A 19,675-nucleotide genomic window follows, 5' to 3' on the forward strand; every position below is an offset into this window, starting at 1 on the left:
GTGTCTTTTGTTCCTGTGCTATAACTTGCAGCCTGATACTGGGTGTTCTGTACACCCCATGGCATTTCAAAGAGTGTTAAATGCTTCTGTGAGGCCCTAAGAGGTGTGTCACTGTGCACAACCAACAACTCATTAGTCTTTTTAAATGGAAAGGTCACGGCAAATTTTCAGTTTGTCCCCATCTCTTTATTCTCTTCTCTGGTAGCCCTGGCTTGGGGATGTCTTTGCTGGCTCTGGCAGCCTGCTGGCCCATCCTCAGTGAGGAACGACAACAGCAAGCAGGAGCCAGGGCTCAGGATCGTCACCCCCTCCTCGCCCTCACAGGCACCGGAGAGTTCACACTGCAAAGGGAGGAAAAGAAGAGTGCCACATCCAAAGAACAACAGGTCTCGAGGGAGGGGAAAGGCCCGCTGTATCGCAGAACCGCCCCACAGCGACTGCAGGTGAGGGGCCGCTCGCCCCGTGCCGGGCCCGCCCCGCTCCGCCCCGCGGGGCTCCGGCGCCTGCGCGGGGCCGGGCGCGGAGCGAGCCCGCTCCCGACTCATCCCGGCGATGGAGGCGCGGCGGTGGCCGCTGTGGTTGCAGGGCCTAGTTCTGCTCTGGGGCCGAGCCGCGATGGGGCTGGCGCAGAGCCCCACTGGGGCTCCGCCGGCGCTGGGTAAGGCGAGGCGGGCAGCACGGGAGCGCGGAGTTCTCTTCCTTTGCCTTCCTTTTCGTTCCTTTCCTTGCCCTTCCCTTGCGCCCCGCGGGTGCGGCCGTGGGGCCTTCCCGGGCGGGTGTGCCCGCGGTCCGCGCTCGGCCCTGATCGGGGCACGGCGGGGGTCGGCCCTGGGCCTGCCGGGGCCCAGCGCTGCCCGGAGCCTTCGGGAGAGCTGGGAGAGCCCGGGGCTCGCCGTGGGGCTCCTGCCCCGCCCCGGAGCTGATTCCGTGGGGCGGGGGGAACAGCCCGCTCCCGGCCGAAGGACAGGCCGATGGCGGTGGGGGTTGCCGGCCTGCGGGGGTGTCGGGAGCTTTGCTGCTCGGGGACGGCAGTCACAGAGTCACAGGACGGGTCAGGTTGGAAGGGACCGCGGTGGGTCATCTGGTCCAACCTCCCTGCTCAAGCAGGGTCCTTCGGGAGCACGCAGTCGCCTAGGTATGCTCAGTCCTGATGGTGAGGAGGAACGTGGCTTGGAAGGAGAAGCTGATGGAGATGCTCTTCCCACCCTGTTCTCTTGAAATCGTTTATGTCACAGCTGTTTTTGGCAGGCAGTTGGTGAAGCTCAGCCTCAGATTTGGTTGCTGCTCACAGATGTGACCATAAGATGCATGTTGGATTAGTTGGCATTAGGGTATCTCAAGTGGACCTTGATGGGTGTGTCTAGACTCCAGTTTGAGATGTTTAGTTGCTTTTAGAGAAGGTTTATATTCGAAAAGGGTGTCTCCAACTTTGTGAGACAACTAACTTGAAGCAGCACAGAAAGGGAGCTGTCAGTGTTCCTCAGCTGTTAGAGAGGAAGTAACAAAAGGTAAACCTATCAACAACTGCAAGTTAATCAGCTTCTTTCTAGTAGTTCTGAGAAATGTAAACAAAATCAAAGATTGAGTTTGAAGTCAAAACCTTTGTTGAATTCATAGTGGGATTCCTTATGGATTCTCTAGGAAGAAGCTTTAATGTATTATTGTTCTTACAGGAGTATAGGAATTTGGTCTTGACAGGTTGGTTGGTATGGAGAAGGAGCATGATATTACACAGAAAGATGCGGGTGACCTTTATGGAATAAATATTAGAAATATGTTTGAAGTGAAAAAAAAGAGGTAGATTGTTATGCCGTATGACTATTATGTATTATTCTAGTCTTAAATTGAAACAGTTGGAAAAAAGTAGGGAGATAGGCTTGTTGCCTGTCAGATGCATATCAGTTACTGAAGGGATGCTCTCCTGAAAACAGAGAAGACAGTTCTGTGGTAGTTTTGCAAAACTGTGGGACCTTGTATGTCATCCTGCTAAATATTCCACCAGTTCAGCACCCATGTTCAACAGGGCTGGACTGGCATAAAGCAGGACTACAAAGGCTGTATTGTTCCCCATTTCAGAAAGTACCGAGAAGGGTACGGCTTTAATTGCTGGAGCAGAAGGAAGCTTGAGGGAGAAAGTACTTGTGTACCAGAAGGAGGGAACAACTGTTTTACGTTGAAGAATAGTGGTGTCCTAAGAAAGGAGACAGAGATGACATTAAAATAAACCAGCTGTGAATAAGCTTAATGTAGATGTTGGAAGGTTTTTGTCTGTCTGAGCAGTTGTGTTGTTTAGTTTTAGTGGGATGGTAAGAAGTATCACCCCCAATTCCTCACTGATCTTAAGGGCATACAGCAGTCATCAGTCCTTGTATGTGCTGTATAGGCTCCTGTCTTCCCGGAGAGAAAAAAACAAACCAAAAAATCCCAATGCTGCATATACTACCTTCATGCATAAATACATATTGGGAAGGGGGAAAAGCTGTTCTTAAGCAAAATAGAGTTTTATTGTCAGTGCTGTTCTATTTTGCCTGTATTTGGTGGAGGAACAGACTTTGTTCTGTATTCTGTCTTTTCATCCTCGTCCATGAGTACGTCTCTTAAAAAAAGTAAGATCACGGAGATAGTTAGTGTATAGTTAACTTAGTACAATTCCTGTATGGCTGGGTAGCATTTTAGTTGCATGGACAGTAATAGCTTTTACTTATCATGTGTGAATATAATCTTCATACAGCTGCAATTCACTCTGTACAAGGTGTTGCACTAAACTATTTTGGTAAAAATTGCATTTGTCAAAATAATGCTTCCACTGTTTAGTAAACCAGGCTTGATGTGTAAAAATGATTTCTCATTTTATTGTACGTTAGGTCATTAAAACTGATGTCATATGGCAGTATAGAAGGAATTACTATGTTTGAAAAATACTGTTTAAAATACATTGTGAATTATTGTTGATAGTGATAGTATGGTTTACATTTATCTTTTTCCCCAGTACTGATAGTACAGTATACCCTTGAAATGCTAGAGGGAGAATGTCAACTTCATATATGTTTGAATGTAAAACAATAATTCAAGTTATTTTTGTTTAATGTGCTGGTACACATAATGCTTTAGCAAGGTAGATTGGAGGGGATGGCTGTGGGTTTTTTTTTTCAGTTTTTCTTTTTATCTTCTCTTGTGGAGAACACTGTAACTGGTGGGAAATTTATATATCTTTGTAAGTGATGTGATTTGGAGAAATATATAAAGCAGAATGAAAAATTTTTGGTTTCAGTCACTTACAGTAATGTTAAATTTCATAACAGTGGTATATAAAGTTGTTTTTATTTTTGAAATATGTATCGTGATATATTTGGAAGTATTTTTGCTAAGACTTATGCTGTTCTTTAGACTTCTAGAATTTATGTTTAATCTAATTTTTTTAACAGTTTATGTCTCCATCTTTTGATTATGTCTGTAGAGCTTATCTGCTATAATATGGCAATAGGAAGGCAGTTAAAAAAGAAACAGCATGAAAAGTTTGATAAAAATCTAAGGAATATTTCTTCACTTTGCTGTAGATTATTCAGATACTGAAAATGTAACCTAAATCTCATTTTAGAAATCTAAATCTAACCTAAATCTTGTTTGGTGCACTTGCATGTTTCTGACAGTGCTTCGCTAATTCGTGTTTAGAAAGCTAGTTTGTTTGGGTGTTTTAAATCTTAAATTGAAAATGTAATTAAGTATTTTTATAGTAAGTATGGTGGTACTTCATGCGGAATAATCCCATTTGAAAATTTTTGAGTTTAAACTGAGAACTGTTTCTAAAGCTGCTTTTCGTGTTGTTTTTCCATGAGTTGGTATATCGACCTTACGCTGAAGCTGTTAATTGGTACTGGTAACAATTTAATTGGTACCAGATAAAGTAGTAGGGTGTTTTTCTCTACAAAAAATATTAATTAAAGCTGAATATACTAGTATATAAAATACATTTAATGTTAGGAATTAGTGCCAGAAAGATATAATAATGAATTATGAAAAGAAAATATTGAAATATATAGTTGTCTCACAAGTAAATAACTTAGCTCAAATTGATAACTGCTTGTGACTAATGCAGTTTTTCATTAAAGCTATAATTGAATTCCTGATTTGGAGATATCTTCCCCTTGTATTTGTGATATTTATAGAAATAATAAAAAGTTTGTTTCATTAAATAGTATAAAAATTATCATGGGAACTGCAGTTACTGGAGGAAAAATCCAGGGTCAGACCAGAAGAGACTCCCACTCATCTTTTGAGTAGTTCATCTAGGTCAAGACTTTGGCATGTATGTGGTCCTGTGGGCAACAAGTTTTATCTGAGTTATGGATAAAAAAAGACTGGTGTTAAGACAATAAACATGCAATACTTCTACATGAAGTAAATGTGAACACCAGTACATTTTTTTTTTTCTTTTTTTACATCCAAAGAGAATGTGCATTAAGTGCTTCCACATCACTTATCTTTTCAAACTTCTGTTAAAGTTCTTGTTGAACACTTGCAAATTAACTTGTGTCCTATGTTTGGAGGTGGGGTTTTTTTATTATTTAAAATCATGTTATTTGGAGAGCTTTATCTTTTAAAAACTTTTCCCCCAGAATAAAGGTTAATATCTATGGAAGGGGATCAACCCTAGACAAGGGTCAGCTTTTGCAAAGGTTCTAAAGCTGCAAAATTCAGAATGTTCCCTAAATGGAAGTGTGGAAGTCCTAGAACTTCAGCAGAGATACAGGGAGGCTTTTGGGTTAAATCTCCTCTATTGTCCTTAGAGAAAAAAGAAAAATTGAAGTTAAAGATAACCTTGAGTTGTTTCTCTGTATCAGAGGTCAAATTTAAATGTTTTGTATCTGTGTTTGCTGCAGTTCTCCTGGAATGGAATTACTGAGATTTCATTACCTCTTTCAAAATTGTTGCTTGTATCTAGAACCAGAAAAAAGAAAATGACAAATGTTATGATAAATGCTTGACCTTGTGGAATAAAAATAAATATATAATCTCTGTTTGTTTGTTTGTTTGTTTGTTTTTCTAGCATGTTCAGCATTTTCCCAGAAGTCCTGTGATGAATGTCTAAAAAATGTTTCGGTAAGATTTTTAACATCTTTTTTGATTGATGAAAATTTCCACTGCATATGAAATAAAATTGTTGGGGTTTGTTTGACTGTTTTGTGAGTTTCTTGGGTTTTTTTTCAATGGCAAATCTACTCAAACTCCCCCTAACAAGAGGAAGTCAAGATCAGTCAGTTCTATTATCTATTCTTATTTGAATGATGAAGTCAACTGATGTGCTGCTTCCCCTGTGCTGCCAGTGTGCTTTCACTTTGCCAGGGGTGCTCCATGATTTGGTCACTCTGGGTGTTTCTCTGCTTTGTCTGAAGAGGACAGACCGAGTCCAGGCTTCCAGTGTCAGTGTGTGCTCAGGGCTTTCTTAGCTCAACTGAGCAAGTTGATGTTGGTACTGCTTCAGACTTATTTTGTGAGCAGCACTTAGCTAAATGTCCATCTTATAAAAGAACAAGATAAACTCAATTTTATGTGGCTAAAATGCCTTGCATTTCTTGTATACCGAAAAGAACTGGGAAATTAATGTAAATAAACTGGAAGTGCCTTTCTCTGAAGATGCCCCAAGAATCCATTTAACTGAGGCAGATTGGATCAGCACTTTGTAGATGTCCAGGTGTGTTGGCCCCTCCATTGACTATCTCAGACTGTATGTGCTTAATACTGGAAGGTTGGGTCACTGTTCTGGTAGCAAAATGTTTAGATTTCCTGTGAGATTGCAATAGGGCAGACATTTAAACATTAGAATTTGTTTCTCTCTCCTTTGCTGAAAACTTTTTTGGCTCCACAATAAGGATTGTAATAAGCATGCAAAAGACGTCAGTCCCTGCAGAGTAAAGTGAGAGATTATTTCAAATTCAAACTTGAGATGTCACTGAGAAGAAATATTTCAGGCGTCTTTAAGTTACATATGTCACTGCGAAACATTTTCTCTAGGAAAGACTGAGAACTATTTGAACTTATCTCCTTGTCTTATGCATATTTTGGCTTTTTAAGGGAAAAATATTAATTGACGTGTATTGATGTGGTTATTGTGTATTGTCAGACCTGGATATTTGTTGTCAGAAGAATGGCATTGTGTAAAGGACTCTTCATGTTCAGAAGGATCAAGTAGGAAAAGGAAAAGTACCAGTTAAATGTTCAGCACTGGCAGTAGCGTGACCCTAACTTCAAATAAGTGCTGCTGCAGATACATGAGCAGAGCTTCTATGAACCTGAGAGCTAGATATTCACCGTGTGAGAGAAATAAATCCTTTAGCTGTGTTTGTGTGCTGAAGACACTTATAAAGTTACAGATACATTGTTTTCAGAATCTGTCAAACCAAAGACAACGTCCAGGTTTGTTTTGGTGACAGAATGATGGATGATTCAGGGCAACTGCTTCAACAGCACCAGTGTTAACCTTGAAGAAAGGAGTTTAGACTTGATTCAGACAATTTGCACATACATTAAAAAAAAAGGCTACAGAACAAAGCCATCAGCACTTCTTTGAGCAATACAAAAGCAACAGATTGTTGAAATTACTTTTATTGCTTCAGTAGAAAAAAAATTAGGTTTTCATATTGGTGATAAAATAGATAGCAGCAGCACATAAAAAGGAAAATTAAATGTTTGGTGAATGGATAAAAACCATTCCAAACAAACCAAAAAATGTAGTAATTTAGTTCGGTTAAATAAAATTATAATTCAAAATGCTCAAATATTGTTGATCATCATTATGGGTCGATGAATACCTATTTTTTTGTGGTTTTTTATCAATAAGTTCTGAATGGTAATTTGACAGATAGGCTATTGAATTTCATCTTATTCCTCACAAGATGGTACATTAAAAGGTAACACATAAGGGTTTTGATTAGAGCTGTTGAATTCTGAAACTCAATTTGTTTACTTCAGAGAAATATTTACTGCTATGATTAGCAGATTACCAGGTATATTAAAATTTGATAACTTTATCTCTTACCAGATAATATGTAAATATTTATTGATTAACACCTTGTGAGAATTTTCTCTTCATATTTCTAACTCTGTGACAGTGTGTAATGCAAGTACTTGTTAGAGATAGGACTACATTTTAAAACTTGAGTGCATGTGTAGAGCCTCAGCATTCTGGAGAATTTTCCAAAGTCTCATTTTTAGCTTTTGAGTAGCCTACCAATATGCTTTTCCCCTCAGCTGTTTATTTTTGTCACTTTCAGTCTTTGTCCTAATAATAAATGTATGGAATCTAAATTCTTGTGGAAAGTGGATTTTAGGCAAGCTCAAACCAGCTGTAGGAAATTGTGATCAAGAAATATAGTCAATTTTTGGAGAGAAGGATAGGGATAACAGTCACTTGCATGCATTTATCTGAATATAGAGGAAGAAGAATTCATTTTGTGTTTATAGTTACTATAGTATCTCTTTTAATACTGAAAATATATCTTTAAAATGACAGTAGACTGAATTAATGATGTTGCACTTCATTATCCGTTTGAGGCTGTTCTAAAATAAAGTCACTGATAGCCATGTGAGTGTGAACGTTGTTCCTAGCATACTCTGCAAAGGATATATGACTTACCTCTAAATAAAATAAAGTCTTTTCAGTCTTCATTTTTAGGTTATGTAGATGAGGATCAAAGTTAAGGAAATGTTTCGTTCTTGGGTGTTTAGGTGTTGGGCTTTTTCTAACTTGATTTTGGTAATTAGCTCAATTTTTAGCATTGGGAATGAGTAAATTGAAATATTTTCATGTAGTTCAGCCTCTGCCCCACTCAGTAGCTGTATCAAGTATTGCCTTTTGGGCTAGACACATTTTTAGTAGTTAGATGCAGGAGTCTCCATCAGTGATACAGCTGGCCTTTCTGGGCCCCTCCAGTTGTCACCACCAGTACAGTCATTCAGGTGAGATGAGACCTCATGAGTCACCTAGTCCAGCCTCTTACTAAAAACAGGGCCAACATTACATTCAGGGTTTAACAATGACTTTTACTATGCTTCCCATTAGTCATTACTTTTTAACTGTTAATTCTTATTAAATATTCGATTAAAAAAAGGCATTTTTTATCTAACATCCTTGATTAAAAGGGCAGGGTTTTTTGCAAAGTTTATTCTACTTTCTTAATTTTTTTTGTTGATGTGTCTTTATGGGTGTGTTTAACTTGTACAGTCTAGCAACTACAAAATATTAATACATTTTTCTTGTGTCCACTTTTCTCAAGAAAGCAGAATCTACTACAAGTGGTTTCCTTTGTATTTAACGTTTTCTAACCCGTTAAGAGGAAGATAACAGGTTTTGTGCAACTGAGGGCGTATGACAGAGATGTTCTTGATAGTACTGTTAGATAAAGCATAGTTCCTGAATGAACTCTTTCTGTAATGAATCCTAAAAAAACATGTTTTGTCAAAGATTCCTATTACTGTTGTTCAAAACTACTTCACTGCTTTAGTTGTGTGGTAAAGGACTTTTGAATAAGTATTTATTTTAACAGATGAAAACCAAAATGTAAGCTTGATGCCTAGTGATGGCTTAAAAAGCAGAAATGGTATGCTGGCATTGTAACTATAATATAAAAAAAAATAAATTTAAAAAATATCCATAACTGTAAGGTACACAATGTACTTTGCAGCACAGATTGGATAAGGCTGTATCATTTATTACCTTGCAGCAAAACCTCCTGTAGAATTATAAGGGTTCTTTACTGTTTTATTTCTGTTGATAATCAAATGCAGGGCTGAAGTAAGATTATAAGTGTATTTTTATTCCTTAAAGATCCCAGGTGTTTGAAAATCCTGTACAATTGGCTTTCTGATTTTGTACCTCTTGTTAATTCCAGTAATTTTAAACCCAATCCATTTTATCCTCTAGTATACAGAGTACCTCAATATGTTCCCCCATATATTTTCAGGCTAGTATAAGTATTTGTTGCCTTAAGTACAAAATGTTCTTATTCTCAATTCAGTTTAGGTTTTACTGAGAAATTGTACCAGGACTTCAGTAGTCTTGATAACATATAGCACTTCCATTTCTACAGTTACTCACATAAGAATTCTGTCTTTGGAGAGGTGCATTAAATTGTTAACTGTTTTTGAAGATGAATAATTGGGGGCTTTTTTGTTTCTTTTGCAGTGCCTTTGGTGTTACACCAACAACACTTGCATTGATTACCCTGTAAGAAGCATTCTTCCACCATCTTCATTGTGTTCCCTCTCTAATGCTCGATGGGGAGTTTGCTGGAGTAGGTACTAATTTTACTTTTGCTGTAGAGAGTTACTTATGAGTATGATTAAAGTAAGCCTATTGCTTGCTAGAGCTGTTTCCTGATAATTTATGTGGAGAGGTGGGGGAGAAGGCAGTGGTTATGATTTGGAGCAATGATCTCTAATCTTCTGGACTTACAAACAGTCATTGTTAAGGAAGGGATCTTTGTAAACAGCCAGTGTACTTATGTTGATCCAATGGCTTTAAAACTTTTTTACATTTTTAAAAATTTCTTGAAGTGTTGGATGATTTGCCTAGATCTGCAGTTCCTTTATTAAATTCCCGTGGCAGCAGTGAACCAATACCACAGGAACAGAGTCACACAGGAATTCTTGAATGCTATTTTTGCTTAAACAACTGAAATAACAGGGTAGTCTGTGGGCACTGAAGGCAGTGTAGATAAGGTTAGATAAGGTTAAATAAGGTTAAAAAGGAAGCTGCAGAGGACCACCATAGGTTTTAGTACTGCATCATTTAATTGTTTTTAGATTTCCGTTTGCTTATCATGTTTTATTACAAAATACGGTACAGACCATATGCTGCCATCACGGGCTAAATTCGGACTAGATTGTAACAGAGAACAAATAAGACATTGGAAAGCTTGTCATATGAAACAAGAGTACAGCTGCAGTCTAGCAAAGCAAAGGCTTGCTGCTTTCTGTGTATTTGTTCATGGACACTGGGAGGCTAAAGAACAAAAACAATTCAGAGTGAACTATCAGTGACTGTAAACTGTAACTTAGAAGAAAGTTCCCACGCTTAGCACAGAGAGATTATGCAGTAGTCTAAATTGGAGTAGCAGAAGTAGAAGATTGCTGTTAAAGTGGAACATGCAAGTTTCTGAACACTACCACTTGATCCCTGCAAACAGAGTGACTAGATTGAACAGTACCGGAGAACTTTATCAATTCTTTATTCTTACAGAAGGGCTTTGGACTTTGTTTTCTGAGAAAAAATATTTATGCTTTTGAACTTTTTTAGGGTACAGTAGAGACATCATTTCAGTAATAAGGCACACTTCTAAGAAAACTGGGCTTGCAGTATCATAGTAAGTGCTGTTACTATGAAATGTTTAGAAAAATTTTCTTCTGAAAGTGTGGAGGGTTGACTCCTGCCAATGGCTAAGTATTCACACAGCTGCTTCCTCCTTCCCTCCCTTGATCCCAGTGGGATGGAGGGAGAAAATAGTAAAATAGCAAGAAAACTCATGGATTGAGACAAAGGCAGTTTAATAAGTGAAGGAAAAAGAGGGAGAGAAAAAAAAAGTCAAGCACAGGAAATTGCTTACCACCTCCCACAGGCAGGGGAAGTGGTAAACTCCCACTGGGTTTGATGCCCCCAAACAGTAGTCACCTTGGAACCCACTTATACCCTGCAGTTATTTTTCTTTTACCTCAAATTTCATTGGTGACCACAACTTTATAAGGTGTGGAATACCCCTTTGGCCAGTTGGGGTCAATTGTTTTGTCAGCATCCCCTCCTGATCTCTGCAGTCTCTTGCTCTCCTCACTGAGGGGAACAGAGGGAAGGGGGGAAAAAGAGAATATTTTGATGCTCTTCAAGCCTATTCAGCAACAGCCAAAAGCATTGATGTGTTACCAGCACTTTTTAGCCAGAAATCCAAAGCACAGCATAAAACCAGCTGCTATGAAGTAGGTTAACACTCTCAGACCCACCAAGTAGAGAAACACATTCCTTTTGCAAAACAGTGATTACCAGTGTCTACTGATACTAAGGGTGTTCTTGACAGTTTACTCCTACTGTAGAAATGGCTTATAGCTTGGCTTATACATATATGGCTTATACATTTGTGTTTCTAGATTGACTGTAGCTTAAACACTAAATGAATACTTCATAATGGAGCACATTCTCAGAAAAAAAAACATAACAAGGACAAAAAAATCCTCAAATACGCATTTCCTTAATAGATTTTTTACAAATTATAGGCAGCAGCATGCCATGGGGTTATACAGTCTTATCGAGACTGTCCCCTTCAGTCACAGCAGGAAAATTCATTAACTTGTGACAGTGGTGGTGCTGTTTTTTCTTTGAGCAAATAAAATTAAGAGATTAATGTTGTTCGCTGTTGCTGAAAATGAAGGTGAATATTGGAGCTGTCAAAATTAAAAACAAATGACTGGCTTCCAGTTAGAATTTTATATGAAATAAGATGTGTTGACAAATTATTAACCAGCATGAAGTGAAGAACAGCATAGAAGCAGTGTAATACAAAGTAGCTTAATTGTGGTTTTTTTCATAATTAATAAGCAAATGAAATAGGTAGTGGAGACAAGAATGCGGACTAAAAACTGACAGTCTTTTCTGTACTTTGTTAAAAGGTTCAAAAGTTTTTTTTTGCTTCAATTAAATAGTATAGCTTAAAAAAAATTAAATTTTGTTTAAAACAATTTTTTATTTTTACTGAATGAATTATATACAATTGCTTGTAACTTGTAGGGAAGTAACAGAATGAAAAATGTGGTATGATGAAATGCTTTACTTCCATAATTTACATTTTGGAATGTACTTGTGTATTGTAACTAGAAACTATGTTTACCCAGTAAATGATAACACAGAAGCAAAAATGCTTGCTGAGATGTAATCTTTGGCAGGATATGTGAAGGCTATGCCTTGGCCAGGCACGAGATGATGAGATCTGCAGAGAAGTAACAGACTCTTTGGCTTGTGCATGTAATCAGAAAGCACAGACTCTCTGAACTTCATTTGCTAAATTTGGCTGTCTTACCACAGAAGGACAGAACTGTGAAATCACACCAGTAGATATGTAACACATAAAGTATTACAGATGACTTAATGATATAAAGAGAATTTTTACTTAATGTCTGTTCAGTGTGGATTATGTATAATAGCAAAATTTGAATGTGGTATGTTCATTTTAACTGGGGTAGTTGCACAGAATTATGTGGGGGTTTTTGCATATAGAGATGAAAAAATGCCCGTGAAGGATTATCAGAAAGAGAAATGTTAATGCTGAAGTCTAACAAGTTGAATATGTTCATATTTTTCAGTAAATTTTGAGGCTTTAATTATTGCCATAGCGGTAGTAGCTGGACTCATTCTGGTGTCTGTAGCAGTCTGTTGCTGTTACTGCTGTTACTGCAGAAGACGTTCCAGGAGGTAAATACATATATTTGTTTCCTTTACTAACATTGGGTGCGGGTCTTTCCTACCTACCTGCAATTTTTACTCTCCAATACACTAAGAATATTTTCACTTGGAAGGAATTTTGGTCACTTTGCTTTATTTGTTTGAGAAAGACAGCAAAAAAAGACATTTGTAGTGACAGGCAGTATTGACACTGAAAATGATGCTGGAATGACACTGAAGTGGTGTTTCTAGTGGTAACAGTGCTGATGTGTTCAACTTTAGGTAAGCTGTTGCTTTACTTCTACATTTTACACTTTTGTATTAAGATTGGACATGAAATATTTCAATGACCAAATAAAGCCTTGCTTCTTGTGATAATGGAACAAATGATTTCTTTCAAGGCAAGCTCATGTACAGAAAAAAGGGACCAGGTGGATAACAAGTAGCTGAGCAACAATGTCCTACAGCACTTGGTATCCACGCTTCAGTGTTGCTCTAGAATCTGTCAGTATCTAACTGATTAGCTATCCTTGCTAAAAATATTCTTGAACAAAATATTCTAAGTGTAAGATAATACTTCTTTTACTCTAAGATACTAAGAATGACTGACTTACTTTTGAGTAAAGTAATACTGCAAAAACTAAATGTTCTTGGAGGACTCTTTTTTTTTTAACTGGCTTCTCTAATTAGCTAATATCCTTCAAAGAGAGGGAATTAGTTGATGAGTAGCTAAACTAGGTAAGTCAGTGCTGCCTTGTGAACTGATCAGTCCTTATTCCCTACTGAAACACCTGGAAAGCCATTGAAGTTTAAAGCTCAGCTTTCTGGGCAGTGTAGTTTCATCTGTCTCTGCTCCTTATGTCTTTCAGTTCTTCTGATGTGAATAAAACTTGGACCTTATTTCTTGGTCTGAAGTAATTTCTATACATTTTCAAGTACATGTGACTCCTTGTTCTTGTTTGAAGGTTGTGTTTGGGGTTTTTTTAAAGAACTTACATAACTGTACAGTGTTTTGTGCTAACCTTCAAACCAGAGAAATACAGTACATCTGTGACTTTAAAGAAATGAGAAAATAATTGTAAATAATATCTCATTCCTTCCTCTCTTCCTTGAGGAAGATTCATGCACCTGTTTTGCTGGTAGGTTGGTCTACTAAGTCTGCCCTAGTGTGGATATGGATAACTCTTTAGCCCTGTGCTGATAAGCCTGGAAGGTGTATAGAACAGGTTTAGATCTTATGTAAGATCTGCCAACATCCTCTGCAGAACAACTGAGTAGGCCCCTGTGGCTGACATGCCAACAAATAAAGCTTGAATCCTGTGAAAAGAGATATTTGTGCCAGACTTCAGTTTTAGTAGCTAAGTTGTCAATCAGTACTGCAACATCTTAATTCTACAAATAGAGGGTTAGTTGAGAGTCATCTTATGCCAGGATTCCAAAGGTGTCAAGCTTAATCTTCTGACCCTTAGAGGATTTAAAGGTCTTGTCAAAGTGGGGTCCAGCTTATTTCAGGAGGATTCAGAATGTGTTATTACACTGAGGCCTGATGTATTACTGGCTTTAAACCCACTGATTCTTAGCAGGAATTCTTTTGCTCTCTTCTTCCTCATTTTAGTGGACTGATTTTCCACACAATTTTTTTTTATGAATTGGAGGAAGGAAAGTTTATAGAAATCTACTGTTTTTTTCACTCTTTAGATGTTATCTGAGATCTCAGGTGTAAACTTTTGCAGAAGGATCAGTATTCCTTCTGGGAGTTCTTAAGCTGTGGTGTTTCAGTGTTTAAGAAGCCATCACTTACCTTTTCCTTGAACACAGAGAATACTTAAATGCGTTAACCCCCATATCAGTAATGTAGGTGATTCACCCCTCTCCATTCCTACCACAGGAATTCTAGGACTGTTGCATTGTTTTGGTTCATTATTTTTATCATGTGTTTTTGGACTTCTAATAGTCTGTTCCATGCACCTGAGATAGTTTCATGAATAGTAATTATTCATGAAACTATAGTAAATGGACTCTCTTGAACTTCAGTTACCAACCACTTTTTTTAATTGTATAATCTCAGACTTTCTGAATTTTGAAGAAAAACTCCATCTCCTCAAAGTATCTACAAATTAGAAGATATTTAATGCTCTTTAATTATAGGGAAGAAATTTATTTTCTGAATCATATACCAGCATTTTATTTATTTGATATTTTCATATTTTGCAACACCAATGTGAAGTGAGATTATTGCATAGTTATAAGATGCTGGGGTCTCCAGTAAAGTAGTTTTACAGAAAGGTGCCCAAGAATGGGAGCTTCTAGTCTTCCTGGACATGCTAGTATAGGGAATTGATTAATTTTACAGAAGGGTCTAACATAGTTTTCCAGTAAAGGTGACCTGTTGCATGTGTTTCCTGCTGCTAAACTCCCACAGGCTTTTTCTGAATCTTTATGTGGCAAAAGGAGGAACTGGAAAATTTTTATATGAAACATTGCATGGATTCAGAATTTCAATACTGGGTTGTATTGAAATTGCTGAAATGTTCAGAGATATATGGACTGATTGAGCACATTAAAGAATCGAGTTCAGATTTCCAGTTCTGGTGTCTGAATTTTGTATTTTAAAGTATCTGACGTGCTGTAGTTAACCACTGGATGTCACCCTTACTTAGCTTGTAGGCTGGTTGCTGCAGATGTGTGGTGCTGCAACTCTTCAGGTATATTAATATTGTAAATATTCATCTCAGACATCTTCAGAAGTGCATTCACTTCTGGAAGATGATTAGCACCTGGGGAAGCATGGCAGTTGTCCATTTACTAATGATGAAGAGCTGTCATTAATTCTATCAGGACAAAACTAAAGACAAAAACATTTGGCATTTGTTTTAGCATTCTACAATTCTTATAGTCTGTCTAATGATTAAGTGAAGCTGAACTTTTCCCAAAGCAGGTCACAAAGCTTAAGTGCCTCTATTCAGTAGAGCATATCAGCACATGCACAGCTCAGATGTACTGTGTAGGCTCAGCATTTCCCAGAATCACACAGCTGATGCACTCAGGTAAATCCTTGTTCATTCCAGAACAGACTGCTTTCCTGGGGGCAGCTTGAGATTGGATAGCAATGGTCGTTGAAAAGATAAATTGTTCTGGCATCAAAGGCTTATGAACCATCAATCTTCTTCCAGGGGACAACAATGGACTTAGCTGTGCACATGCAGTACATTTACTCTAAAATGGGGTGCGACACGTGGGGAAAATGGCAAATACAAGTCCTGTTTCTGGAACAGTCTGCAGCCTGTTCCTAAGAAGCTGCAAGTTGCCCTGTGGAGGCTGAAGGGCACATGGCTACAATGAGTGGAGCGTTTAGATATTATAAAATGTGAAAGGCTAATTACAGAAACTTGTCAATTATACTGTTCAGCAATTAAATTTTACATGGCTGTGAAGAAGTATCTCTGTTCAGACTATAAATTTTTGAAAATAAATCAAGTGACTAAATAGCGATTGCTTAGCAGTGAAGTTGCTTTTTCCTCCTCTTACACTTTCCTTTCCTCATTTTTCTAGTAGACCAGATGAAGAAGAAGAGCAGCTAGCTAGGAAGAGAGAGGAAAGAAGACTACAGTCTCTTCAGAGGTGAGTCTGGCCAGCTTGACATGCTTCTTGGGGCTATTGGAGTATTCTGCCTTTCTGAGGAATACATGGAGTACTAAACAAAGAAACATTGTGGAGTTAGGCGTGACAGTGTCAGGTTTTTACAAAACATGGCTTAATGTGAGATTGGTGAACCTGATTAGGAGCCTGTATTCTTGTAAGTGAACAAGGAGCAAATGGGTTGATGCTCACTGTGGCAGGTACCATGAGTACTCTGTGCCAGCCAAGAGCAAACAGGAGGAAAGTGTCTGAAGTCTTGTCTAGTCTCTTCTGGACTGATGCCTGCCTGTGGCATGAGTTAATGCCCAAGCGAGGCTGAAATCAAGAGTTGAGACCCACTTGTTGGATTCATTTGGTTATTGGTTCTTTTTCTTTTAAAATCTGTCTGGGAAAGGTAGAGAAGTTGATAGTGACATACCTATTCAAAATTTGGCTCAGGAATTGAAAACTTTGGCTCAGATCTCATTGTAGCCCTAATTTCATATTTCCATCCTTTCTGCTAAAGCTGTATCACAGTGTAAAAAGAAGTGCAAGAGTCAGCCCTCATACAGTGTTTCTCAGTGAGAACTGCATTCCTTCAGATGTAGATTTTTATAGCTTAGTTCTACTGTGACTTTTGGTGGGTTTTACATTTTTCTTTAGATAAACAATTTTCATAGATAGGGCACTGATGCCTGGTACAAACGAGATGTACCTTTTGAATCATACTTCCTTTCACGGTCTTCAGTTTTGAGATTCTCAGTGGATTAGCCTTCAGCAAGACAAGAGTGTCCTAGCTGTCAGGTATGGGTTTGAATCCCCACATGCTGACAAGGAAATTAATCTTAGGTTTGCCACTTCCTGGTTTTGTTCTCTAAAGACTCATCTGCCAAGTAACAGGTGGGCACCTTCACTGCCTGCCTGATGCCTGCTGTTTTCTCCTGAACTTGGATTGATTGTTAATATGAGCGGGGAGTTAGGGAGCAAGGCGCGCTTCCACGTGAGAATCCTCGTGGGGCTCTTGCATGAAGATATAAAGTTTCTCTATTACAGATGTACATAAGGAGACAAGGCAGGTACGTTTCTGACTGGGCACAAAAGTGGAAGTTAGTAAGGTGGTCTTACAGATGCACTTGCTGTTGCTCATGTATCTGACTGGAAGGAGCTGAGAGAATCACTCAACTCCACGCAACTGTTTTCTGAACTGACAGCTTATATAGGCAAGTACAGTAACTGTTTGCCCTGAATCTGATGATGACTCTGAAGTAGCACTGTGATGTTAAGAAGCAGAATACATTCTGTTGTAATGGCTTAAATTGATGTGTCCTTTAGCCTTGTACAAAATTCCTAAACTTTCTGGCAATAGAAAAAATTAGAATAGGATACAATGGGGACATATACCAAGGAATTTTTCAGAGCTTGACTAAGTGCAAAGTTTGATTAGATTTTGGGTTTGTGATTATTATTTTTCTCAAGTATACAAAGTTTAATATATGTATTCCCATTTTCTAGTGGCTGTATAATACAGTTTAGTAGCTTTTAAACTTAGCAAATTTGAACTTATTTTTGTTCTCCACAGACTTGAACAACACAGATTTACTGTTGCAGCAGTGTGTATTCTGCATTTATAATTGTTTAGGAAAGCATAAGCTTAAAGGTAACTTTCTGAAGAGAAAAGACGAAAATTAGATGTCTCCTAATGTAGTTGAGCTAAAATTAATGTTTTCAAAATACATGTTTTTCAAGTGTAATGATGACACAAGTTTAACACTTTAGATTGTGTGTAAAGGCATTTTACTTCTGTTGTAACTGAGAGCTGCTGATGCAGAGAGCATTCTTACTTTCTTGCCCAGGGCACAACATTCCTTAACTCTATACTATGCAAAATTTGTTTTACATAAAACCGTTCACATTTCTGTGGGGTTTTGGAGTTTTTAATCTGTTGGATGAGTTCAGTGAAGAGTCTCAGCATATATCTGTAAGATTACATCCACAGGATGCAAGGATATCATGAGTCTAGGGATGGGGGAAAAGCAAAGAAAGCATTTATTTGGGAACAGAATAGGAAGCAGTACTTCCCCTTTCATCATTGCAAGGTAATGTCAGACTTAATCTGAGAAGAAAAGGGGCGCAGACTTGTTTTCATAAACATCTGAATTTGTGAGCTGAAAGTATTATACAACGTGCACAGAAGGGTAAGAAATAGGTGTCCAGTTTAGGAAATATGGTCACACGTAGTTGTACCACACAATTTCTCAGGTAAGTGATGCTGAATATTTGCAATGGATCAGAAAAAAAGGGAATTTTCTACCTTTTAGTCCAATTATAACTAGTCATGGCACAATAGGCAGAGTGCTAGTGTGAAGGTGATGTTTCTCCTGTATTGCTTTTGCTCCTTTCTAAAGAGAAGGGACCCAGTGAGGAACATCCAACATTTTTTTGTATGGCAAAACCATGTGCCTTGTTGTGATGAAATGTACATCCTTAATAATGTTACTTTGTTCACTCAGGGCAACACTTACCTATGTTTGTTTTAAAGCAAAGACTTCTGACCAGGTGCACAATAGGGGATGATTGTTTGGCATAACCTTTCCATTGTGATTTGTGTATCAACTTTAAATTCTTGGTACAGTTAATCTGTAGAAAGTCTGATACTTCTTGAACCTGAGGTTTGCTGTGCACACGCTGAGCAAGTAGTGTTGCACCAGGCAATTAGCAACACAGAGCTAATACCAACTCCATTCTTGAATTAAGCCTAGGAACAAGGATCACTGGAAGCAGACTGCTCTGCCAGAATGATTGCTGCAGCCTTACTTAGAGCAGCATCCCTCTTTTCCAGCTTGTCTCAGGAGTGTGTCTGTGAAACAGAAACTGTTCTAATTGCAGGAGAGAGTTTAGCAGCAGCCCTGGGGTATTCCTGTGTTCTGAACATTCATACCTATTGTGTGTGTGGCTGGGTGTCATGGGAAAACATACGGACTAGGCTGCTTTCAGCAACCAGAACACTTCAGCCTACCCATTGCTTGCTTCTTCTGAGACCTTAGGAGGATGAATTGTTAGTAGCAGGCTGAAGACCAAATTAATATTCTCAACAAGACATTTGTGATGAGCAAAGTGCAGAGGAAAACACAGAATATCTGGAGTTCAGTTTTTGACTGAAAAGAGGTATCTTATTGCATAGCTTTAGTCCTTTATTGGACTTCATGTCATCTCTAACATGAAAAACCATTTTTAAACATAGCATCAAGTAGTGAGTCTTTCTGTACACTCATTTAATTATTTACAGCTGCAAATACATGGTACACTGATACGGTATATTTATATATTTTATAAGCCATTATTTGTTTTAGAAGTTTATAAACAAATGAAAAACAATGAGATCAGCTACCAAGTATAATTTCGTAGTATACTGGTAAGGGAGAAGTAGGAGAGAGGCCAGGGAAAGAAAGGATTGCAGTTCCCTTGCAAAGAACCAAGTGTGGAAAATTCTTATGTGAATTGTTAGTATTGGGAAGAATACTCTCTCAGCTTACAGCAGTGGGGACATCTTGCGTGAGGACCAAGAATTTAGCATATAGAAGATGGAGTAAGAGCAGTAGTGTTAAGAAACAGAACCAGCTCAGAAGACTAAAGTGA

General features: G+C 38.3%; 1 protein-coding gene across 2 annotated transcripts in view; it reads left to right on the top strand.

The window, feature by feature from the left end:
- Positions 1-513: 513 nt before the first annotated feature.
- Positions 514-19,675, top strand: part of LOC114002821 (pituitary tumor-transforming gene 1 protein-interacting protein-like) — a 29,527-nt gene continuing 10,365 nt past the window's right edge. The window contains exons 1-5 of one of the 2 annotated variants that reach the window (XR_003546012.2): positions 514-658; positions 5,048-5,100; positions 9,182-9,290; positions 12,343-12,451; positions 15,974-16,042. Coding sequence is in view for 1 of the 2 variants with exons in the window: in XM_027749119.2 (XP_027604920.1) it covers positions 553-658; positions 5,048-5,100; positions 9,182-9,290; positions 12,343-12,451; positions 15,974-16,042 (446 nt within the window). In the remaining variant the exon portion in view is untranslated. The remainder of the gene's footprint in view (positions 659-5,047; positions 5,101-9,181; positions 9,291-12,342; positions 12,452-15,973; positions 16,043-19,675) is intronic. The other variant, XM_027749119.2, reaches the window with a different exon arrangement.

Source organism: Pipra filicauda, unplaced genomic scaffold (assembly GCF_003945595.2).
Source record: "Pipra filicauda isolate LSUMZ 115617 unplaced genomic scaffold, ASM394559v2 scaffold105_size2325265_pilon, whole genome shotgun sequence".
In the NCBI taxonomy this organism is placed as follows: Eukaryota; Metazoa; Chordata; class Aves; order Passeriformes; family Pipridae; genus Pipra; species Pipra filicauda.